Consider the following 24,591-nt stretch of genomic DNA (forward strand, 5'->3'; position numbering starts at 1 on the left):
GAAGAAGGAACCAGTAGGGGGAGAGCAGGAGTTCCAGCGGAAAGGGAATCGGGGGAGAGACTCTGGGATACTTCTAGTGAGAACAGTGAGGAGGTAACAAGACCCCCTTTAGCAACCCCCACCCCTCGCCGGAAGCTGTCACGCAGAGAGTCCAGGAGGCGCATGTCCGTCAAACAACTTTTATGTTGGAGTAAGTTCCGTAGACGCCCACTGTCGGATTCTACCAGCGACTGACGGAGTCATGCTTTGGGGGCTCCGTTAGTGCCTAGGTTTGGGTGACCAGCCAAACCCCAGAGGGATCAAGCTTTTACGCACAAGCAGCTCATTATCCCATCACAGCATAAATCAGTGGTTCCCAAACTTTTTTCCCATTGACCACTTGGAAATTAATACAAAGTTCCTAATATAGGTGAATCAATATGAATTCATCTTCACGACCACGTTAGATTTTATAGCATCTAGATCTAACATTACTACCAGAGAAAATAATGGATGCAGAAGTAGAAAATGTGGTGTCAGTTAGAAAAGATAGCCCACCCTTTCACCACAAGGCAAGCCTGTCTATCCACAAGCCCCTACAAGTCCATGAAATCCTAAAGCACGGAGCAGATCCCTCTTAGAAAGATATGCTTGGTCTCAGACAATTTATTTTATTGGACAAAGCTTTGTAGCTTTGCAAACTTTTCAGTTACGTAGATTCCCCACCCCAAATTTAACTGTGTTACACAAACTGGCATACTCAGTTGACCCAAGATAGTTAAAACTGTAGGAGAGGGAAACAACATTGACTTTAGACCTCCAAGCCAGACTGAAGACTTGGGATGATGCCTTCCTAGAGCAGATTGCCAAACAATCAAAAAGGAGAGATACAGTAGTTATAAGAAACTTCAACTACCCAATATCTGTTGGAACTCAACTCTATCACGAATGTAAGGTCCAACAAATTCCTCCATTGCCTCTCTGACAATTTCATTTCCCATAAGGTGGAAGAAGCAACAAGAGGATCATCTGTCTTGGATCTGGTCCTCACCAACAGGGAGGAACTGATTCACAAAGTGGAAGTTACTGGGAACCTTGGGAGGAAGTGATCCTATCCAGGGGCATAGGAAGGGGGGGTGATCCGCCCCAGGTGCCATCATAGAGGAGGTGACAAATTATCAAGGAGCAATTACTGCCCTACTAGGGCGGTTCATAAGAAACTTTTTTTTGAAAATGCCTGTTCCAAAGGTCTTATCTTACTGCACTAGGGATTAAATGGCTATATATGAAATTTCATGCATATCAGTTAATATCTTGACCCTCCTCCACAAAAATAGCTGTTTACTTGGCCATTTTCCTATGTCGTGAAGGCTGAATTTTCAATTCAGTGGAGCAGGGTCAAGATATTAACTGATATGCATAAAATTTCAGATATAGCTATTTAATCCCTAGTTTAGTAAGATAAGACCTTTGGAGCAGGCATTTTTTTTAAAAAAAGTTTTTAATGAACCGCCCTCCTGCCCCACCCTCTGCTGGGTTTCTCGCCCCCACCTCCAGTCTCCGTTGTTGTGTCTTTATCCGTTGTGTGTCCTGGCTGAGGGGAAAAACAGAAGAAGGATGGCCATCGGTCAGGGATGATCTAGTTGAGATTCCTGCATTGGCCCAGGGGTTTGGCTAGAGGACCCTCAGGGGTCCCTTCCAACTCTACAGTTCTCTGGTGCAGACTTGTGCAGAGTTTTAGGTACAAGCTGGATGCAAGGGGTGCATAGGATTGCAGCCCATCTTATGCATCGTCGGCTCGTGAATAAGTCCCACTGATCATGATGAGACTAGATTGCTGCTGTGCAGTCCTGTTTTTTAAATAAATGTTTTCCTTTTCAGATAATACAAAGCATGGTGAAACCACAATAAATAAAACCTCCCCTTCAGTAGTTTCAAGCATTACTACAGGTTCCACATAATATCCGTACTGCATTGTTTACTGTGACAGCACCTGCACTTTGGAACTCCCCGCCTATTGCAACAAAGCACATGCCTTTGCTAGACTCTTTTTGGGCACCTGCTAAAAGCATTCTACTTTAGGAAAGCATACCTAGATGCTTAGGAAGTTGAAGTAATTTTAATCTTACTATTTTAGCTTTTGTATGTTTTAAAGTAGGAGTGTTAATTTTTCTTGATATTACTGCTGTGGTTTTTTTTGTTTTTTGTTTTGGTAAACCACTTTGCAGGGTTTTTTAAAGAAAAATTATTAATTAAATAAACAAACAATAAATATCAATAAAATAACACAAGCCATAACACAATCAATCCTGTAGATTTAAGTATCTGTCCATAGTCGCCTACTTGTTATCAGAGGCCCAGAATCCACATTCCTTTGTAAGAAAATATGAAATAATGTAAAACCATTTTTGCAGGCAAAATAAAAATAAAAAATCAATGGGGGGCAAGAGAAAGCTGAGTGTTGCGTGCCCAGGCACCACACCACCACCCACCCAATCTTATAGAATACAGTAACCAGGCAAAAAAACAGTACTTTGGGTCAAATAAGACCACAACTTTTATTGATTACATGTGTAAGAGGTTTGGCATAAGCATGGGGTATAACCATTGACTTCGGGCTTGCCTACCAGAAGTAATTCGTTTTAGGGTGATCCTGAAAGCAAGAGAGAGGGAGATGGTTTGAACAACACAGGAAGCCAAACTATGGTTTACCAGAACCATACAGAACCCCAAATTGGGCAAAAGATTCCTGCATTGCAGGGGGTTAGACTAATTGATCCTTCCAACTCTATAATTCTATATGTGGGCTCTCACTTTGCTATACTAGATTCTTTTTTACACCTGTGCTGAGCTAAGTCAAAATTTAGCTTACTGTGTCATTGGGATTCTAGGTGTCAGGCGTGGGGGATTCTCTCCTCCCCCAGAAGCATCAAGGATCAGGGAAGAAACCAGAAAGTTCATATCTGTCATGCATGAGCCAGTCTCCAAGGGAAGTTTGCAGTCAGCTCCCAGTGAAGGAAGGAGCCAGGAAGAGAGAGGGTTAACTGCAAGACACAAGAATTATAGCTGAGAACCAACTCCCCCACCCTTAGGAATGCCAACTGATAGCAGAGTTGCAGAGAGTCAGCCAGCAGTTTGCCAGTGTGCCAGTGAAAGGCAAACTGCAGGGACTAGAAACGAAAGCAGCTCAGAGAGCGGGAAAGACCATGGAAGTACACTCTCAGAGAATGAGGAAGGGGTGGGAGCTGACCCCCTTAGCCCAAGGTCTAGGCATATGGGGGGGCTTCAAGACAGAATACATCAGAAGAGGAAGTTCAGCTGTTTCTGGTCTTGCCGGAAACACCCTCCTTAGAAGGGACATCTTTATGAACTTTCAAGTTGGCAATAAACCCAGATGCCAACTTTGCTGCCACATACACCCAGACAACACCATCACTGGACCCAATAACATCAAACATGCCATCTCAGGCCTATTTAATTGCTCATCTTCTAACATTGTGTATGCCATCAAATGCCAACAGTGCCCTTCAGCTCTCTATATTGGCCAAACAGGCCAAACCCTACACCAAAGGAATCACAAGACAGAGAACACTTCAATCTCCCAGGACATTCAATACAGGATCTCAAAGCAGCTGTCTTACTACAAAAGAATTTCAGAAATAGACTTGAAAGAGAAGTTGCTGAATTACAACTTATTACTAAACTGAAAACTATGGAGAGACCTTGTCTGAATAGAGATATTGGATTCTTGTCTCATTACATATGCTAAAGCTATTTTTGGTCTTCTGCATACTATCCCTTGCTTTTTCCTGTAGGACTAGTTGCAGTTGTTAACAGTCATCAACAGGTTTACCATACCATTGAGTCAATCACCCATCTCCTACTACCCTTCTGAGAAAAACCCCACCCCACCCTCCCACTATATATAAGGGTCTGGTGACTTCTGTTTCAGTGTATCCAAAGAAGTGTGCATGCACACAGAAGCTTATACCCTGAACAAACTTAGTTGGTTTCTAAGGTGCTACTGGACAATTTTTAAATTTATTTTGACTGTGTCAGACCAACACGGCTACCTACCTGTATCTAGAACAGGTTGGGGAAGACTGTCATTGAGTACAGTCGACTCACAACTTACATGCATTTAACTTGCCTCATCAGAGTTTTAAGTGCTTGGTTGCCAGCCAGTTGACATGGCACAAATTAAACACACGCAAGGCAAAGACCTTAAAAGTTCTTTCCACAGTGGGCAAACCTGATGCAGAAAGAGCTTTAAGCTCTTTGCTTTGCTTAAGATGCTCTGGGAGGCTCTCTGCCTTGGGGGGGGCAAGGCTTGCTTGGCACAATGGCTTCGAAAAGGTAGGGTTTCTTGCCTGGGGGCAGTTCCAGGGTTGGTTTGACTATGCACAATTTTGGCTTGAAGCACCATCCCCAGAACATAACCCTTCACGTGCGTTGTGCATCAACTGTATAACATAGAGATTTCATATTAAAGACATAAAGCTGTTTGTATCTTTAATATTCAAAATGGTAAAGAATACTTAAAATGCAAAATGAAAGTCACCTATAAAGAGACATTGTTCACATGCACTACAGTGGTACCTCGGGTTACATATGCTTCAGTTTACATACACTTCAGGTTACAGATTCCGCTAACCCAGAAATATTACCTCGGGTTAAGAACTTTGCTTCAGGATGAGAACAGAAATTGTGCTCCGGCGGCACAGCAGCAGCAGGAGTCCCCATTAGCTAAAGTGGTGCTTCAGGTTATGAACAGTTTCAGGTTAAGAACAGACCTCCAGAACGAATTAAGTACTTAACCTGAGGTACCACTGTACAGTGCTTTCACATGACCATTCCCTAAAAAGAACTATGTTATCTGGGCTTTTTTATTAAGTCAGCAAAAAATAATTGTAGTATATACAGACAATAAAAGAACTAAAATGAGTACAATAGCAATAAGGAAAAATACTGGTGCTGCCCAGAGGTTAAAGGTCAGTAACATGGCAAGGAGAAAAGGGACTAGGAACCAATATTTGGCTGAATTGAAGCACTGTGTAAATATTGGTATTTCACTGGTCACTTATGATTAGTACCACATATATTGTTTGTCTGTGATTTTATAAGGTCCTGGCCCACAGAACTGCAAGCACCACAGCAGCTGTGCACCTGCTCTCAGAAGCCATTGGGCCTCCAAAAGCTGGAGCTTCAGGTAACCTTCTAAGGGGTGTCACATGTGCAAACTTGATAAAAGGGTTTCAAATGTAAGCTTTCATGCTGGTGGATATCTCCAATAAAGGTTATTAATAAATGTCTTGTTGACATTTTGATAGTGGCTTTGGTGTAGCAGCACAGAACACTGTGCAGCAATGTCATGACATTGCACCAAATAAATACAGGACATTGGATTGATTTCACTGGATGACTCTAAAGTTCAGGAATTTTTATTTTTTTCCAGGACTCCACATTCATAAATATTCTTAAATAAAAGACAGCAAATCACTGAACACTTTCTGCATGATATTACAAGGAAATAACACTTAAAGATTTACATAAACCAAAATTAACTTTGGAATAATTTCCAGTAGCATATATGCAAGAAATAAAAGTAAAGATTTCTATGCAGATGACCTAGACTGGTTTTCTACCTTTCCAAATACCATCATACCAGTTTGTATCTTTAAACTGATTGCTGTTAATTGCTAACTGAGATAAATTGGACTTAAATATGATGAAGTCCTCTGGATCCCACCCAAATTTAGGATTTCAGTATGAGTGAACATAAATCCAAATATTTTATTACAACAGGGCCCCAGACTGATTATAGTAAAAACAAGGGCTTGAAATGCATCCACTAATTGTAAATGCCATTTCACTATTAACTTTTCCCTTAAAGAGTTCGACCAGAGTCATTTTAGAGGTTTGCGCCCCTTAAGAGCAGAGGAACCAAGCTCTGAGCCTTTGTAGAGGCAAAGGCCAACTGACCACAAGAAAATCAGTGGCTGATCAGGGCAAGGACATCAAAACTGTGACTCTACAAAAGCTGGCAGTGCCAGCAAACCAGATAGATACACAAAACCTTGTTGGGTCTCCCTGCCTTACAGTTCACTTTGAAATAATTTTATCTATCGTCATTCTCTCCACTAAGATTCCACAGTCATATTCCTTGAAACGCTGTTTACACAGCAATCCAAATACTGTTATAACAATTAGAAGCATTAATAGCCACTATCAACTCCATACAGATTAGAGCAAACACGTTCCCAAACAGGCTTTATGTCCATGAGGCTATTATTGTAGCTCTGTCATTTCCATAATGGCAGCAGGTTTACATAATCCACTGTAGGAAAATAACGGCAAACTGCAGAGGTGAGATGGAAATATCTATTTATTAATCCATTAACTACCAATTAGCTTTGTCAAAAAGCTGATTTGGTTATCTTTTCTGATAAGGAGCCATGTGATTAAATAAGGATGTCGTCTATAAAAGGCAGTTGAGAACTATGGAAAAGTGGTACACAGATCAACCATGGCTAAGTTGATTCTCCTTACCGGTAAGTCTATAATGACCACTTTATGTCTATACATTGTGTTATTGAGTTTTATTCTTAAACACTGTAATGAATGGGCCAGTCTGAAATGTGACTGAGGCTGCAATCCTATCAAGAGTTAGTTGGGAGAAAGCTGCATTGTACTTAATGAGACCTACTTCTGAGTAGGGATGGAGGGGAAATTAGATTTTGTTTGCAGTTTATTGACTACCTAGTCTACATTTCTCAAACCAATATACAAACTGAAACACGGCTATGCTTCGAAATGCACTCTTCTCCAAATTTTGTGATGCAGTTTGCCAACCAAACAAAAATGCATATATTAAGGGGAAATGTGCATAAAACCACATATATTAGTGAAACTAACACCCAAAACTGCATATTAGGGGAAACTGCTTGTTTTTCCTTGGGGGGGGGATCTCAGAGCCATTATTATTTAATGCAAAACATTCTTGGGTTCATCATTTATTTGAATGCCTTTTATTTTTAAGTCCATATGATTGGGCTCTCTTACACACCTACCTCAATGGCATATTTCTTTACTCTTTATTTCCTTCGTAGGTCTGGCGCTTTTGCTGAATGCTCAGCTGGGTAAGTAATAAACAGGTAGAGGGAAAGCAATTGAGCAGTGTTGAGCATCTCCTATGCCACTAGTGCCACTTTCGGGAGCTTATTTTGGGAGATAAACAAAAATACACCAAATAAATAAAATGTTTAAAAAATGGATCTGCCTGTTCCTAAGGAATAGCATTAAGAGAACAAGATAATTTCTGAGTTGAATTCATGCCCTCTCCCTTTACATGGTAATGTGCATTCCTTCATTTATTTCAAAACACCCTGTTGGGGTTTTTTGGGTGAGGAGTTCTTGCTTATTCTTCTGAATGAGGCCCAAGACTCTGTCCCAAATCCTGGCCTGTAAATAATTATTATTATTATTATTATTATTATTATTATTATTATTCCCCACCCATCTAGCTGGATTTCCCCAGCCACTCTGGGTTCATTGTGGAACATATCCTACTACTATTACAACTTTTCTCTTAACCATAGGCTCTGCCTACCAGCTGACATGCTACTTTACCAACTGGGCCCAGTACAGACCAGGCCTGGGAAAATTCAAACCTGACAACATTGACCCATGCCTGTGTACCCAGCTGATCTATGCATTTGCTGGCATGAAGAACAACGAGATCGCAACCATTGAGTGGAATGATGTGACCCTTTACCAATCTTTCAACGGGCTGAAAAACCAGTAAGTTGCCTGATGACAAGTTGGTTCTAGTTTATTATCTTAAATTGCCTGCAGATCATTTTCTGCAGAGTGCCTCTCTGAAAACATCTGCATGATTGGTAGCAAATGCCTGATATTATACAGTATAAGGCAGGAAACCACAAGGCTTCTCTTGTGAAGTTGTTGCAGTAGGATGCGACAAATCTAGAATGTATCAAGCAGCACCAGACCTGTTTCAGGTACAAATGCATTTATATACAAATTCCAGTGAAAGTTGTTGTATACCTTTTTTTTCCTCCTTTTTCTTTTTGGAAATGCAACTTTGTTATCTGAAAGACCCACATAGAGCAGTCCTGCGTGGAATACATTGCAGTATTCTAAATGTGAGGTTAGCACAACGTGTACTATTGTAGTCAGGTAGCTATCCTGGTCTAGGAAATGCTGTATGTGGCAGACCAACCATAGCTGGGAATATGTCCTCCTAGCCACTGAGGCCACTTGAGCCTCTAGTCAAAATGATAGCTCTAGAAGCACTCCCAAGCTATGCACCTGTTCCTTCGGGAAGTGGAACTGCATTCAGAACAGGCAATCTACACAATTCCCAGACCCAGAAACCACCCACCATCAGTACCTCTATCTTATCAGGATTCATTCTTTGTTATTTATGTAAACATGCTGATAACACTGTCCTGCAAATCCCATATAGATGTTTAAAAGCATGGGAGACAGAGTAGAACCCTGTGAACTAGACAACATATTAACAGACCTGATCTAGGAGTCAATGATATCAAATGCCACATAGAATCAATAGGGTTGCAATTCTCCTTGTCTGTCTCCTAATATAATCAGACAGGGTGGCCAATGCTATTTCAGTGGAAACTAGACTGAAATGGGTCTAAATAATCAGCTTCCTTGAAATCAGAATGATTTCTCACTGCTCCAGGAAAAAGGAGCAAAACAAACAAACAAAAATGGTTATTTGAATAGCCTTATATGAGATGTGTCACAGTCAATATTTTATAGAACAATAGTGTCTCTTCTGCCCAAGGAAAAGTAATCATCTGAATAAAAAAAATACAGAACTGAACTTAATCTCTCTTACTCCTTTTTTTAAGGAATGGACAACTCAAGACTCTCCTGGCTATTGGAGGCTGGAACTTTGGAACAGCGCCGTAAGCATCATAACATTTTTATTGCGACAATTCAGTGATGGGGTTTGACTCGAAGTCTGAATTATCATAACCTTAACTTGAGATCTGAAAGGAATTGGCTCACAAGTCAACTGATACGGGAGGTTTTTTTCTCCCCTGCGGATTGGATTTGGCTCACTTATTTGAACCATTTACAATTATTTGATTATTGGTACCTGACTATGGAATCCCTGGTGTATAAATTTGGTGCACCATTTTCATAGTTGTGACAGCTGCTTTGGGGTGGATGGGTTGCTGTATCTTGAGATTTGGGGTTGGATTGGGTAGTGCATTGCAACTTTTTATCAAGTCTTTTCTTGCTGAGTGGAGTGAATGCTGGTTGTAGTTATTTCTCCTAATTCTCCACTTCTCTGGTTCTTGCCTAGATTCAATGCAATGGTTGCCACTTCTGCAACTCGTCAGACTTTCATCAACTCAGTCATCAAATTCCTGCGCCAGTATGAATTTGATGGGTTGGACTTTGACTGGGAATACCCTGGCTCTCGAGGCAGCACTGCTCAGGATAAGGCCCTCTTTACTGTTCTGGTTAAGGTAAGCTAGAGATGGTGCTGTGGGTGGGACAGCTAATGGGAGGCAGAGCCAGGAGGTCACTATAGCCGGAATCAACGTACTCTGGTTTTCTCTCTATCTCCCTCCCTTGCAAAAGATACTGTGGACAATTAAGCAATTCCCATACACAAGCATGAGATATTTAAGTCACCTAGGAAGAAGGCTGGACACCTGGAAATTTTACATATCTAAGGGCTAGCATCAAATACATAAATGTACCTGCGATTTTTCAGTTCTATGTATACCAAGGAAGATGGGCAGAAAAGACTCCAAAGAATCTCTGAATAAATTGAATGTTATGAATATGACTGCATGGGACACAGGACTGCTGCACTCTAGCTTCCTATGTTATGTTGCAGGAAAAATAAGAGTACTGCCCCACTATGTCCTAGTAACTACCTACCTGCAGCCCCTCAGATGTTCCAGTTGCCACTTTGCTATTGACTCTCTCAATGTCTGTGCTTATCATATGAAACAGGGGTTTCCTCCTTAAGAGTGGGAGGGTAATATACAGCATGAGGCAGAAGTAATTGCTACAGCTCTTCTTCTCTTTCATAGGAAATGCGGGAAGCCTTTGAGCAGGAAGCCCAACAATCCAACAAGCCCAGGCTCATGGTCACTGCTGCTGTGGCTGGTGGACTTTCCAACATTGAGTCAGGCTATGAAATTCCTCAGCTGGGCCAGTAAGTATACTGTACCGCAGATGTACTTGGGCTACTGCTTAGAGGTGCCTGGCATGTGCATACTGAGTGAGCAATCGATAAAGAGATATCACCCTTTGCTGCCTCAATAAAGCAAAAGGGTAGCTGGGTAGGTCTGCGCTCTCTTCCTAAACTCCATCTTAACACAGATCTTTGCTTTGCTCTCAGCTTGATGAAGTGTTCTAGAGAACTCAAAATCTTACTCACTATTTTGTGACATTTTGGCTGACCTAATAAAGGTATTGCCCTACTTATGGATTTTCGGCTTTTTCTGCATAGAATTTAGAAGACCAGCTATAGATTATCCGTATCAATATCACAATTCTCATTGTCAACCTGGTAAGATAGCAAATTGGCCACAAATGAACCCATCTCTGAATACCTACGTACCTACCTCCCCAACAGGTACCTGGACTATTTCCATGTGATGACCTATGACTTCCATGGCTCCTGGGAGGGATACACTGGAGAGAACAGCCCTCTGTACAGAGGTCCTGCAGACACTGGCGGCAACATCTACTTCAATGTTGTAAGTATATTTCAGAAGCTTTGTCACTAATAGCTAAATCAGCTTTCCTCAACAAAGGAAATAAAGCTGACCCAAAATGTTCTGATTGGAGGGCAGGGGAACTATAAATAAAGAGATTGACTTTAAATAAGGAAATTCGCTCAAGGAAACTTCCAACTATGTCTTTGGAGACATTTTAGCACTGTGTTTTCCTTATAGGAATATGCCATGAACTATTGGAAGAACAACGGTGCCCCAGCTGAGAAGCTCATTGTTGGATTCCCAACTTATGGACACACCTTCATCCTCAGCAACCCATCCAACACAGCTGTTGGTGCTCCAACATCTGGGGCTGGACCTGCTGGACCATATACAAGACAAGCTGGCTTCTGGGCTTACTATGAGGTATGTGCCACAAAGTTATGTCCGTGAGAAATTAGGGGCAGATTTTATTATCTCAACAATATAAGGGATGAGATGAGGATTAGGCAAGTGTCTGTTTTGGAGATCATTGTACCCAGTCTGAAGGAACAGGTATGTAGCATGGGGTGCTCCTAGATCTATCACAGTTGTCTCCATGGCAAGAAACGTCTTAGTAAAATATCATGCAGTGAATGCCTGACCTGAGCTTCCTTTTTTTCTAGGGGATAAAAAGTTTTTGGTTCAGCAGAGGCTAGGGTGGGAGAAACACTTAGAAAAGTCTCAGTTTATTATGGGTCAATTGTTGGACCAATTTGTAGCATGAAATAGTACTGCAAATAATTTTATTATTATTTTATATTCATGTCATGAAATTAGCTGTTGCTATTGTTATATGATTTCATGAAAGAATAAACTAGTTGACTGCTATGATAGCACGAGGTTACTGTTCTGGAATTATGCATTCCAAAAGTGTTAATAGCCAACTTCTCAAGCAAATATATTTTAAAAAATAGCAGAACACAGACAAAAAATATTTCATAACTCAAATCTACAAAAACAGCAGTACAAGATAAACTCAAATTAAATACAAGATTGCTGTAGGTTACTGGAAGTAACTGGGTTTATTTTTTAATTTATACAGCGCTTATTGCAGCATTAGGTGCAAGAAGAACTGTGTCAAATACACATTTCCAAATAACCCATAGTTTTTCTGTTTGAAGGCAACATATGAAATCTGAGTTCGTGCTGAAATTCTTTTAAATTTCTTTCCTGGGAGAAATAACCTGACTAGCTTTGTTCTTGACACACTCCTTAATGTGGATTACAGATTCAAGCAATGGAGACATAAGATCAGAGGAATCTTCTGACAAAGATAAACAGCTTTAAAATCATGTTTAAAAACTAATAAGTCAGTTATAAACTTTAAGGGACTGATTTCCACCACGTTTATTAGCACAAAGCCTCTCCTCCCCAAGCAAGCTATTCTTCAAGCATGTAAGCTGGTAATATTGTGTGCTGCTCCCTTCCAGATCTGCACCTTCCTGAAGAATGGAGCCACTCAAGCTTGGGATGGTCCTCAAGATGTCCCTTATGCTTACAAAGGCAATGAATGGGTGGGCTATGACAATATCAAGAGCTTCCAGATCAAGGTATGGTACCAATCTCACAAAAGCATTCATTCATTCGCGTGCATTAGACTGTCCAGGTAGGTTCAAGACTGGTTTTTTTGTTTCTTTCTTCGAAGGCTGAATGGCTGATGAAGAACAACTTTGGAGGTGCCATGGTTTGGGCCATTGACTTGGATGACTTCACTGGAACTTTCTGCAACCAAGGCAAATACCCCTTGATCACTGCCCTGAAGAACGCTCTTGGTCTTCAAAGCACCAGTAAGTACCAGCAATAAGACGCTTTCTCAAATTAACATGTGCATATTGTAAATGGCAATACAGTCATGTCTCAGTAATGCTAATAATAAAAATACACCACTTTTCTTAAAACACATACAAATGGTTCGAGCATGGAAAAAGCAGCATCATGCACATCACAGTATACATTCTGGATTAAGATTAGAAAAATTAGAAACTAAGAGAACAGAAACTGGCAGATCCCCTGGTTCAGCAGAGCATGGGAACTAAGGGATTCAGCCAAAGGCTTCATAAAAAGGTGAGCTTTGAAGGAGGTTTTGGAGGGAGATGGGAGAGGTGGCATCATGCAGTTTTCAAGCAAACAAGGCAGCAAGAGAGAAAAGACTAGAGCAATGACAAACAACAATACCTTCTGCTTTTGTGAAACTGATCTTGGAAACTATAGCATAGCACAGAAGTCAAGTTTAGTAGTCATCCTACCAATTGTTTTTAGACCTTTTAGTAAAGGCATTTTTGTTCCACCAAGCTTTTACCATTTCAAGAGGTTCTGACTATAATTAAATTAAATAACGACTAATTAGGGACAAAGGAAGAATACGTGCAATACTGATCCTGTCTTCTTCTTCTTTGGAGATCACTCATAGCCAAGTAAGATTGTCTTCCATAAACACAGTTTTAACAATAAGTACGTAAGTGACTGTGGAGGCCAGTTCTGGACCGACACATCCTTCCACAGTGGGGACATTGGTTCCCGGGCAGGAGTTGATCACAATGTGGATTTGCCAAGTGTGCCTTCCTCTTAGCATGTTTCTCCCTTGCGTTCTGACTTCGAGTGTCTTCAAAGTCCATGACACCTTTGGTAAAGGCTGTTCTCCAACTGGAGCGCTCGCAGGCCAGTGTTTCCTAGTTGCCTGTGTTTATACTACTTTTTTTAGATTTGCCTTGAGACAGTCTTTAAACCTCTTTTGTTGACCACCAGCATTACGCTTTCCATTTTTAAGTTCGGAATACAGTAGTTGCTTTGGAAGATGATAATCAGGCATCTGCACAACATGACCAGTCCAACGGAGTTGATGTTGAAGAATCATTGCTTCTGATCCTGTACTGATCCTGTACATCTAAGTGTGTGATGCTTTTTTTCTATTTCAGGCTGTACCGCTCCTGCCCAACCCAATCCTCCAATCACAGCTGCTCCTAGCGGTGGAGGAAGTGGCAGTGGAAGCTCTGGCAGTGGAAGTTCTGGCAGTGGCAGCAGTGGTGGTAGTGGTTTCTGTGCTGGCAAAGCCAATGGTCTGTACCCCGTGGCCAACAACAAAAATGCTTTCTGGCACTGTCTTAATGGAGTCACCTATGAGCAGAATTGCCAGGCTGGCTTGGTCTTTGATCCAAGCTGTGAATGCTGCAACTGGGCATAAAACCAGATTATCCAGCTCTTACCTAGGCTTTTCAGTTTAAACTCATGGCAAAAAATTAAGAAATAAAAGCGTGCAAGTTAAACCCTAGTGTGTTCATCTCCTTCATTATAATGTTTTGGTATTACCTAGTTATTTCTTTAGGTAAAGGTAAAGGGACCCCTGACTGTTAGGTCCAGTCGTGGCCGACTCTGGGGTTGCGGTGCTCATCTCGCTTTCTTGTCTGAGGGAGCCGGTGTACAGCTTCCAGGTCATGTGGCCAGCATGACTAAGCTGCTTCTGGCGAACCAGAGCAGCACACGGAAACACAGTTTACCTTCCCACTGGAGCAGTACCTATTTATCTACTTGCACTTTGACATGCTTTCAAACTGCTAGGTTGGCAGGAGCAGGGACCTAGCAACGGGAGCTCACCCCGTGACAGGGATTCGAACTGCCGACCTTCTGATCGACAAGTCCTAGGCTCTGTGGTTTAACCCACAGCGCCACCCACGTCCCAGTTATTTCTTTATATTTCATTATTAACAAACTGTTAATTTTGTGTTTAATGAAAAGGACACTTAAATATAATTAATACATTGCTTCAGCAGCATCCAAAGCATAGCCTGTCATCTGCCCAGTTTGGTGCCTTTGTGAATAGTGGCAACATAATGGCCAGCACAGAATTAAGCTGTGGAAAAACATTCTGCAGCAATTCTGCTTGTATACAGTATATGCTCATCATCCTTTACACTTACCATCATGATCCAAGAGCAGAGGTCTGAAAGCTGAGTCATCTTGGATGGCACAGGGCATCTGAAGGGGAAACCTGATTCTCCAGGAATGATGGAAACTGGAAACTGTGGTTATTCCCCAAAAGGGTGCAGCAATGGAGGAAATGTTTTGGCAACCATATATAGCTGCAATCCCCTACTCAGCTGAGTATAAGATTGATTCAACTGGTAAGGCCCCTCAAACACAAGTGAGGAATACTGTAACTCATACTCTAGAACTGTAGTCTTCTACTTTTTCAGGCTCACCTATAACCCAGAAATGCATTTGCGGAATCATTTATTTAATGCCATATATTTGTCTGGTGATAGCACTGCTGATATGTCCCACATTAAAGCACCTTGGGATGCAATATTGGGTCCAACCCACAACTGAAGATCAATGCTCTAGAAAACAGAGACTCCACATCATGCCAAATATGTCTCATGACTATAAAAGAAACAGCTTCTTCCATAGAGAAGTTGTGCCCTGATGACACTACCCCTCCACTGTTTTATAAAAATGAGGCAGACCAGTGGTTGGCAACCTAGGGCCCGTGGGCCAGATGCAGCCCAATTGCCTTCTCAATCCGGCCCGTGGACGGTCTGGGAATCAGCATGTTTTTACATGAGTAGAATGTGTGCTTTTATTTAAAATGCATTTCTCGGTTATTTGTGGGGCATAGGAATTCGTTCATTTCCCCCCCAAAAAATATAGTCGAGCCCACCACATGGTCTGAGGGATGGTGGACCGGCCCACGGCTGAAAAAGGTTGCTGACCCCTGATGTAGACTGTTATGTCATAATTAGACCAACGCGATCCAAGGGTTACAGTTCTATAGTATGTATGATGTCAGGCTTGGCTGTCCCTGAAAAGAACCGCAGTTCTGTTATTTGAGAGGGGGAAAGATCAGCTATTCTTATCTGTCCCTGTTAGTTTTATGCTCTACCATGCCACTGAAGTCAGGTTCAAATTTATGGCCAGGTAAGCCATTTTATGTGGGGTTTTTGCCGGGTACATGCTGTTAGTTAGTATAATCTATTTAGAATTTATCATCTGTGTGAGTTCATACCACTTAATATTTCAGAGTTCATGCTCAGGCCCACCTATCTCAATGTGACATTCATCAAGTGCCAACAGTGTCCTAGGTGATGTTCATAAAAGTTAAGCAGTCCCAAACAAAGGATGTGCGAGAGAGTGGTTCAAAAATGAGTCAGGGATTGGCAAATGACTAGGAATAGTAGGACAAGGGATAGTCAGCTGGCAGTTTTGTGGCAAGCAACATAATGGCAGGGTAGACTACAGTGGTACCTCGGGTTACAGATGTTTCAGGCTACAGATGCTTCAGGTTACAGATTCCACTAACCCAGAAATAGTACCTCAGGTTAAGAACTTTGCTTCAGGATGAGAACAGAAATCATGCGGCGGCAGCGGGAGTCCCCATTAGCTTAAGTGGTACCTCAGGTTAAGAACAGTTTCAGGTTAAGAACGGACCTCCAGAACGAATTAAGTTCTTAACCCGAGGTACCACTGTACTTAGAAAGATCCGTCCTGGAAAGCTGTCTGTGGACAAACAAGATGAGCGCCCCAACCTCATAGTCACCTTTGACTGGACTTTGGGGTCCTGAGGTCCTTTACCATTTTGTAATTTTGAAAAACGCCTGACTCCATAATTTTCAGTCATCAAGCAACAGGGCTGTAAAGGTCACTGTGGTGCATTAGCACCATCAAAAAGGAGGAGCAGGTAAGGGAACAAAGCAATAGCAAAAGGTGTGTGAGACAGCAGAACCCATTAAGTCTTAAAAACAAATAGCTCTTAATGATCAAGAGTGACTAAAAAAGGTGCACATGCCACACAGTACTGATCATGGCATTGGTCTGAAAAGACTTTAGTCCCCATGCCCTACAACAACCAAGCCTAAGTACATATTCTTACCCTCTTTAGCCCTGCCTCCACTTCCTTCCCTTCTGTCAAGACTGTGAGACTGTAAGCTCCACAGGGCAAGGATCTGTCCTTTTGCACTCTGCAAAATACCAGGCACACTAATGATGGTAAGCAAATAAATAAGTCCCTCTCACCATTTTTAATATAATTAAAGCAGCATTACTGACTTCTTTCCCTACAGCATCTTAGCAATAGAAGGAAGCGTTCTCCAGCTGCATAGCTCTTAGCACCAATCTGCTGCTCTTGAAGTGATATCCCAGCTTAAATGTATTTATTTATTTCTTAAATTTCTACAGCACCCTTCACCTGAAGATCAAAAGTTGGTTTACAATTTCAAAACACAAAAATACATACCACAGAAGCAAACGAAAAGAATGCCCATCCTGTGCACACACAGGATGAAACATTAAAGGCCATAGATTGTTTAATTAGTAAACGGTCTGGGAGAAGAGGTATTTTTATAAATTAAATTAAATTAAATTAAAGCAATTTGACTAATGCAAGCACTTGAGCCAATCCATAAATCATTCAGAAATTAGAAGAGAGAAAAACCTGACTTGATTAAGCTCTAGTTCAACAAGCAGCATAATTTGTTTATTATACCTTTCCTCTGTGATGCATAAGGTGGTACTGCCCCCTCCATCACCGATTTGTTTTGACCAAGGAGAACAGGTTCGTTCTGGCTGCACCTCTCTACAACCTTGGGCCACTCGCTATTGTAGCACTACAACTCTCATCATTCCCACACAGCTTAGCCAATGTTCAGGGGTGATAGGAGCCGTAGTCCAAGCTCTTTCTACTTTTCAGCACTACTTCCCATGCTCCGGGGTAAGCCCTGTAACTGAATGCAGGTCCGAGATTGGAGCCTCCTACCTATAAGATACATCCTCCCTCATCACCACCATTGTTAAGGACAGCACGTGTGTATACTCTCTTTCTCGCTCTGCTCTCAGTCAGAAGAAGACTTGAGCCAAATGGGCCAATTTAGGAATTAAAAACGCACGCAAATGGGAGAAGAACTACAATAAAATAAGCACTAGTTACACTTAGAAATATATATATATTTGGAACAGGTGATTGAACCTCCCCAGCGCCCGGCGAGTAAACACACGTGTGTGCTTTTCCTGGTCCTCTCTCCCTGCAGCGGCTTTTGTCAATAGCTCGGACGAAATGACGTACTACCGCTCAGGTCTTCCGGGCATTGCGAATAGATTCCACCTCGGTGTATTTCCATGGCAACAGGGAGGCTCGGCACACAAGAGGAGCGCCCTCAGCTTGGTCATGGGACAACGCCAGCTGACGTGGGAGCTCTCAGGTGAGGCGGGCACGGATTGGCCAGAACGAGTGTGAGGCGAGCAGGTCGCCCAGGTGCGCCAGGCGAGCTCGCGTCTCCCTTCTCCCCCGTCCAGGGAATGGGCATCTGCTGAAAAAGGAGCTTTTGATGAGCTGAAACGGGATCTTTCCCTGAGACAGTTGAGCCCACCCCTTTCTTTCACCACATACATTGAAAGCACATAATTTCCCTCAAAGAATTCCGGGCACTGTAGTGTGTTTAGCGTTGTTGGGAAATGTAACTCTTGTGTGGGGTTACACAGAATTATTTGAATTCTACAGAACGTGCTTTCGAGTGTGTACACAACTTAAGCATATGGCCATTTAGAGTCGCCAAATGAGAAGTACACCCCAAGGGCAGCAGTAAACCATTAGTTTTTTTTTAATCCTCTGGTGAGGCTGTAAAACAGGAATCAGCTGCATGTTGCAAAGGATTCTGGGGCATGCTAGCAGACCATGCAGAACAGTCTTTGTCATGAGTGGAGCCACAGCAAATTTTTCATGTTTAACTCTACGCAATGTAGGGTAACAATCATAGAATCGTAGAGTTGAAAGGGACCCTGAGGATCATCTAGTCCAGCCCCCTGCATTGCAGGAATATGCAGTTGTCCCATACAGGGATCAAACCTGCAACCTTGGCATTATCAGCACTGTACTCTAACCAGCTGAGCTGTCCACCTCTTTTACACACTTTACTGGGAGTGAGTCCAGTGGAATTCAGTAGGACCCCAAGGTCAGAGTGGTTCTTACTTGTATGTTTTAACATTTAACAATGAAGAGAGATCACACAAAAAATAATTATCAGTCCTGGAGCTGAAGAAGTCATTTCTGTTCACTTATCATTTCTGTTTATTTCCATCCCTGCGTATAAAACATCCCATTTTAATTCTTATTGATTACTAGTTGTTCAAACATTTCCACCACTGTGTATGATAATGAAATTTCATTGTTCGTTTGAAGTTTGATGTCCGCCATTGTTCCAATATGCTTTGACTGCAGTTAGCTCCCAGCCTGAATTCAGTACAGGGGGCATTTCAGGGGAAGTGCACATCTGCAGGGTCACCACCACTACCCTGGGGCTTCCCCAATCTTGCTGCCACATCCCTTCCCTAATGATGGCAGCATCGCTGCTAGCAGGACACTGTAGCTTCTGCTCCCCCTCACAAGTCACTGCTGATGACAGTACAATTGGCAGAAAAACACGCCATACCTTTATTTTTGTATCCCATCATTCATCGTTACTAGCAGTACATGCGGCAAGTCAGATGGTATTCTTTCTAAATGACACTCATAACTATTCCTGGTTTTTGCAGCTGCACAGCAACGAAATTCATTTGGATCATGTCAGGAGAGAAGAATATTCCCCGTTTTTTACCCTCCAGATCGGTTAGGCAATGAGAATGTGCCAATTAAAGGTGATCCTGATCGTGGACCTGGAGCTTATAACTATGCAGAGGTAAACTATACTGTACTTCATTTAGCTGTATTTTCTCTTTATGTATCTTCACTTTGAAGTAAAGAAAGGAGATTTGGTACCTATACTCTTGGTGGAACTGCTTCTAAAAATGGGCTGCCCTTTGCACTGTCCCCCAATATTTTGTTAAAGTTGGTCCCATTCCCCTATCTCACAGGATTTTAAGGATGAAATGTTTCAGGAACTATGTACACTGCTCCTTGGAAGAAGGGTGATGTATGAATATAACAAATAGTAAAGTATATAAAATGTGTAGCATTGTAATAACCAAAGTGCTTTTCTTTCCTAAATAAAAATTAATAGAAGGACAACCTTCTATACCAATTGGCTCGCAGACCAGAGAGTACTAAAGGTTACACCATGGGAGCAAGAACAACCCCACGTTTTGGACTACTCAGCAAGGTAAAGACCGCTTTCAGTCGTTACTGTACTGTGTTTTATATAGTCTATTATACTTCCTCTACAATAGTCCTGGAATAATTCCATTGACTTCAATCTGGCCTCAGCATGTCTGTCCTGAAGTAAGCTGTTTATGGAATTAGATGCCAGCAGGTTTTTAAAAATGTTCTGAGCCATGCTCTTTAGGTGCTACGAGGCTATGCTTTTGCCAATTCTTAAACTGCAATCTTTATTTGTTACAAGTATTGTGCCACTAATGAAATCTTAATTGATAAATAGTATGAGTTGTAGCTGATTGAGCAATTAATTAAATATTATGAAAAAAACATTTTCTAAAGAAAAAAGCAGTAATTCTTTGCTTTAAGTTATAAATAGAGATATTGCAGCAAGCATCCTCTTAGAAGAGGCATTCTCTGTTCTCCATCATGCAAGGTTCAAGGGTTCAAGGTGGCATGCTTTGCATGCAGAATGAAGGCTGAGAGCAAAAGAACTCTAGCTCAGACCTTGGATTACCATTGCCAGTTAGAGTAGACAGTACTATGGACCAGTTCACTGACCAGTTCACTGACCCAAGATAAGGCAGCTTCAATGTCAGAAATTTAGTATTGCCATTAAATTACAATACTTGCTGAACTTTCCTTTGCCCAGGAAAGGAAATTAGGGCTGCAGTCTTTGACACACATTATTGAGTAAGACCCATTGAGTTCAGTAGGACTTATTCTGAATAGACCTGGTTAGGACTATGCTGTAAACCTCAATGAACTGAGTCGAATTTAATGAGTATGTAACTCCACCTTCTTCCTGGATTGTCAAGTCAAAATGAATCTGTAGTGTGTGAATTACAGCATGGTTCACAACAGTACAGGAGACCCTTTCACCTCCCTCTCCAAGATGGATCACTGCCCTACTTTCTCTGTCTTCTCCCCAGGAATCCCTGCTTCCAAACTCACATTTCCTGCCCCATCAAACACATAGTTACCCCGGCAACATTTGACATCTGACTCCCCAGCCCAAAGGATCCTCCTGTGGCCTATCAGCACCTTTTTTATAATGTTAACAGGTCTGCTCTTCTTCCCCATAGCCAGCCAGGAGAATTTGCATAAGCCAGTCCAGGAATTCCCAGAATTCCCTGTCTGGCACAGTTCTGAACCTTAATATCCCAGTTAATCAAAATCCTAGTATTTATTCGTTTCTAGTGTTTAGTGGGGCAACCCCCTCACCAGTTCCATAACAATATTTTAATAGAGGATTTGTCTTGTAACTTAATTTTATATGCTCCATTTATAGCATGTGACGCCTGATCCTACTGCATACCAGTCTATATGGATCAGAGACCACCACAGACGCCAGCCGACACATGTCTCTTTTTGCAGCAATATGCCACGATTTTCTGAGAAGCTTCTGGACAAAGACTTTTATCCTGGGTACCATTTTTCATTTCATTTCATTACAAAGCTTCCCCTTATGATGAGAGCAGCAAGGTCTTAACGAAACTGATAATGTAATGCAGAATCCTGACAAGATGGAGGTGCTTTTGGTGGGTGATTCCATGCCCTGAAACTGATGAGGTGACTGTTCTAGATAGGGTTGCAATCCTTCTGAAACAGCAAGATCAGAGCTTTGGGTACTCCTTGGTCCATCATTGTCACTTGAGGCCCAGTTGGCTTCAGAGGCAAAGAGTGGCTACTTCCAGCTCTAGCTGGTTCACCAGCTACAGCTAGTCCTGGACCAGAATAACCTGGCTATAATAATCCATGCTTTGATGCCCTCTATATTAGATGACTGTAATACACTCTACATGGGACTATACTTGTTTACTAACCAAAACAGGGTGGTCCAGCCCACAGCCCACAAGCTGCATGCAGTCCTTGGCAACAGTCAAGAAAGGCCATCTTAAAGTCTTAAAAAAAATTTTTGCATCATGCGTTGTTAAACAAAAGTGCATATACTTGTTTGTGAACTGAATTTGTTTAGTAACTAAATATGTATTTAATTATATATATTTTATTAAATATATCAATTGTGTATATTAAATAATATTAAATATATTGTGAACACTTTAATTTACAATACAGAAATTTAATTCAGTGTGTGGCCCATAGGTTTTGTGTAAAAGTACTCTTGCAGCCCACTTGGTATGGAAAGTTGGACTGCCCTGGTACGAAAGCTGCAACTAATACAGACTCTATTTTACATTATTTTCATGAGACATTATTTCCTACATGGTTTTGTATGGGCACTGAGAGCCAAAGTTCATTTTTGTAAAAAAAATAACAACCCTGAAATAAAAAATTACAGGGATCCCTAATCTCTTGCCTATTCTTAGTTGCTTTTTGCAATTTACCCAAATCACTGTTGAGATGTAGCTACAGTCTTCTTTAAAAAAATAACTCTTAAATTTACCAGTCTAGTATAAACATGACGGAATAAAGCACAATATATGAAGACATTATCTCAGTGTATTAATGTGGAATGTGTAAAGTGCACAGCATAATGGAGCATATTAGTTCATTGAAGAAATGATGCAAGGACTTTTCTCTCTAGACCTGGAACATATGACCCATATGGCATGCCACACAGGCATGTCACCTGGCCAGGGAAGTTTGGGGCTCCAGACTGGTCTTTAATACCAATGCCAGCGAAAAGAACGCTGAGAAGTGAGGTATGAAATTCAGATACAGTTTTCTAAATGATCATTGTGACAATTTGGGGATTAAGAATGTTAGAATCTCAAACAGGCTTGATTTCAGCAAGGGAGAGCCATTTTTTTCAGGGCTGTATCTGTCATGAACTGGCTGGGTACAGAAGAGTGGTGGGAGGCACCAGCTGGGGAACCCCCAACAGAACCCCTAAAGGGTGAAGGCTCAGAACCAGGGGATTGGTGGTGGGACAACAATGAGTGGTCAGAGGGAGAAGAGGGAGCAGACTGGGAGAGTAGGTGCCAGAAGCTGATGAAGTAACAGGGTTTAGTGAGCAGGAAGAGGCTGTGGCAGGCAGCAGTCCAGAATCAGAGGCAGAAGTGGAGGCTGGAGAGTCTGGGGGCCAAGAGGCAGAGATGAGGCAATCTGCTGAAGAAGCCAATGGGGTCTCTCTCATGTTGTGACCAGCTTCCGCACCCTGGTCTCCTAGAACCCTCTGAGGTATAAAGAGGGCAGAGCAGAGACAAGGTGTCAGAGTCTCAGACTGCTTGGGAAGGACCCGGGAAGGAATATACTTAGAGATCTTTCAGAAGACAATAACATACATTTCTTTCTGTGGAATTCCTTTGTCTCATACGGTTTGTTTTCTGGACATGGAGCTATAGATAGAAATCTGCACTAAAACATTTGCTTCTTTATTGTGCTTAATGGGTTTTTGAACAACACTGAATATATTTTATATTTGTATTTGTTTTAGCTGCTTTCGGACAAAGAGTTTAGGAAGCACCGGAACCTAGTGGCCTACCTGAGCATATACTACAGTGATTAATTACTCTGGTTGGAGTCGTTCCTCTTCTGTGTACTTGAACTACCAATTTGCCTTTGTTTGTTTGTTTGTTTGTTTGTTTGTTTGTTTGTTTTTGTTAAGGGAAATTTAGACTTTGTTAGTTGTTTGTTACTCTGATTCAGTTACCAGATTGCTTCATAAACAGCTGTCTTGTTATGCCTCTTACCTTCCTAGTTTTATTGCCTAGTTCAAAACTGTTGATTTTATGTGAAGCACTCATAACTGTGAAGCCAAAAAGTATCTTAAAATGTAGGTGTCTTGACTCTTGCCTGTTGACAACAGCTATTCTAGCCCTTCAGTTTTCCTTCCTTGCTGCATGTGCCAGTCCTCCCAGTTTGCAGTCAGTTAGGCTTGGATAATTTGTAAGCACAGATAGTCACTGACTCACTTTAATTTGTAGACCAACTTTGGAAAATCTTGCCAACATTTCGAGTTACGAGGTCACAGTGCCCACAAAAGCCATGTCAAATACGAGTCGCTACTGCCTGCAGCAGCACATCCTGGTGAAATTCCCAGATCCAGAATCTCCTGTACCTTTTACTTCTTGACCCTCCTCATGCTATTTGCACCACAAGAGGCCCTGGAAGCATGTGGCTCATTTATCTGCTGTTATTGTGTATGATATGATGATAGGTGGCCTGGTATGTATGTCTAAGCACAACAGTGCCTGCTTTCTATCTCTGCATTTTCTTTTATGCAATGTTCTCTTCTTTTGCATAATGCAGTTACGGAGGCTGAAATTTGAAGTAGGCAACAGGGGAGAGGTGATTCTTAATGCTATTCACTCTTGCTGCTTTACCACTGAAAAGTGCACTGCCTACACAAAGACACCCTCTGCTGGGGGAAAGAGAAACTTGGTTCATACCAAGCAGGAAACCATGGTTTCCCTAGATCAGGGGTCTGCAACCTTTAAGACAAAAAGAGCCACTTGGACCCATTTCCGAAGAAGAAGAAAAACTGGGAGCCGCAAAACCATTGCGACATTTAAAACAAATATATCTCCAGAGCCGCGATCTGACAGCGGGTGGGAAGGTGACGTCGGGACAGTGCGTGACTAACGCACGCACCGCCCCCATGCGACATCACAGCCAGTACAGCGCCCGTCACAGTGGGGAGGGTCAGGGCGCACAATGCGCCTCCTCCCCTCGCTAGTATCCGCCCCGGAGCCGCGGCAAAGGTGTAAAAGAGCCACATGCGGCTCCGGAGCCGCGGGTTGCAGACCCCTGCCCTAGATGAACCTCAGGTTTGTGCAATCTCTCCTTCCTTCTCTACTTTCATGC

General features: G+C 42.0%; 2 protein-coding genes across 2 annotated transcripts; both read left to right on the forward strand.

Annotated features, from left to right (window-relative positions):
• Window positions 1-6,422: 6,422 nt before the first annotated feature.
• On the forward strand, window positions 6,423-14,011 carry LOC310847297 (acidic mammalian chitinase-like). Its single transcript, XM_083744883.1, has 11 exons — window positions 6,423-6,530; window positions 7,089-7,118; window positions 7,578-7,779; window positions 8,874-8,930; window positions 9,335-9,500; window positions 10,077-10,201; window positions 10,625-10,748; window positions 10,947-11,132; window positions 12,179-12,298; window positions 12,394-12,535; window positions 13,664-14,011. Exons 1-11 carry the CDS (start codon window positions 6,506-6,508, stop codon window positions 13,927-13,929), a joined length of 1,443 nt encoding a protein of 480 aa, XP_083601009.1. The 5' UTR covers window positions 6,423-6,505; the 3' UTR covers window positions 13,930-14,011.
• A 1,511-nt stretch (window positions 14,012-15,522) lies between these two features.
• CIMAP3 (ciliary microtubule associated protein 3) lies at window positions 15,523-23,473 on the forward strand. Its single transcript, XM_083745264.1, has 7 exons — window positions 15,523-15,659; window positions 17,765-17,935; window positions 19,266-19,408; window positions 19,730-19,828; window positions 21,113-21,249; window positions 22,370-22,487; window positions 23,222-23,473. Exons 1-7 carry the CDS (start codon window positions 15,626-15,628, stop codon window positions 23,291-23,293), a joined length of 774 nt encoding a protein of 257 aa, XP_083601390.1. The 5' UTR covers window positions 15,523-15,625; the 3' UTR covers window positions 23,294-23,473.
• The last annotated feature ends 1,118 nt before the right edge of the window (window positions 23,474-24,591 follow it).

The sequence above is a fragment of the Podarcis gaigeae genome, assembly GCF_964106915.1.
Source record: "Podarcis gaigeae genome assembly, chromosome: 6".
Classification (NCBI taxonomy): Eukaryota; Metazoa; Chordata; class Lepidosauria; order Squamata; family Lacertidae; genus Podarcis; species Podarcis gaigeae.

Bases quoted from the DNA above. Each gene is read 5' to 3' on its own strand.
- LOC310847297 (XM_083744883.1), top strand. From the start codon at position 6,506: ATGGCTAAGTTGATTCTCCTTACCG. The intron at 9,501-10,076 runs GTAAGCTAGAGA...TCTCTTTCATAG, and splicing joins TCTTTACTGTTCTGGTTAAG to GAAATGCGGGAAGCCTTTGA. The intron at 11,133-12,178 runs GTATGTGCCACA...GCTCCCTTCCAG, and splicing joins GCTTCTGGGCTTACTATGAG to ATCTGCACCTTCCTGAAGAA.
- CIMAP3 (XM_083745264.1), top strand. From the start codon at position 15,626: ATGCCACTGAAGTCAGGTTCAAATTTATGGCCAG. The intron at 17,936-19,265 runs GTGAGGCGGGCA...TGGTTTTTGCAG, and splicing joins GCTGACGTGGGAGCTCTCAG to CTGCACAGCAACGAAATTCA. The intron at 19,409-19,729 runs GTAAACTATACT...AAAAATTAATAG, and splicing joins GAGCTTATAACTATGCAGAG to AAGGACAACCTTCTATACCA.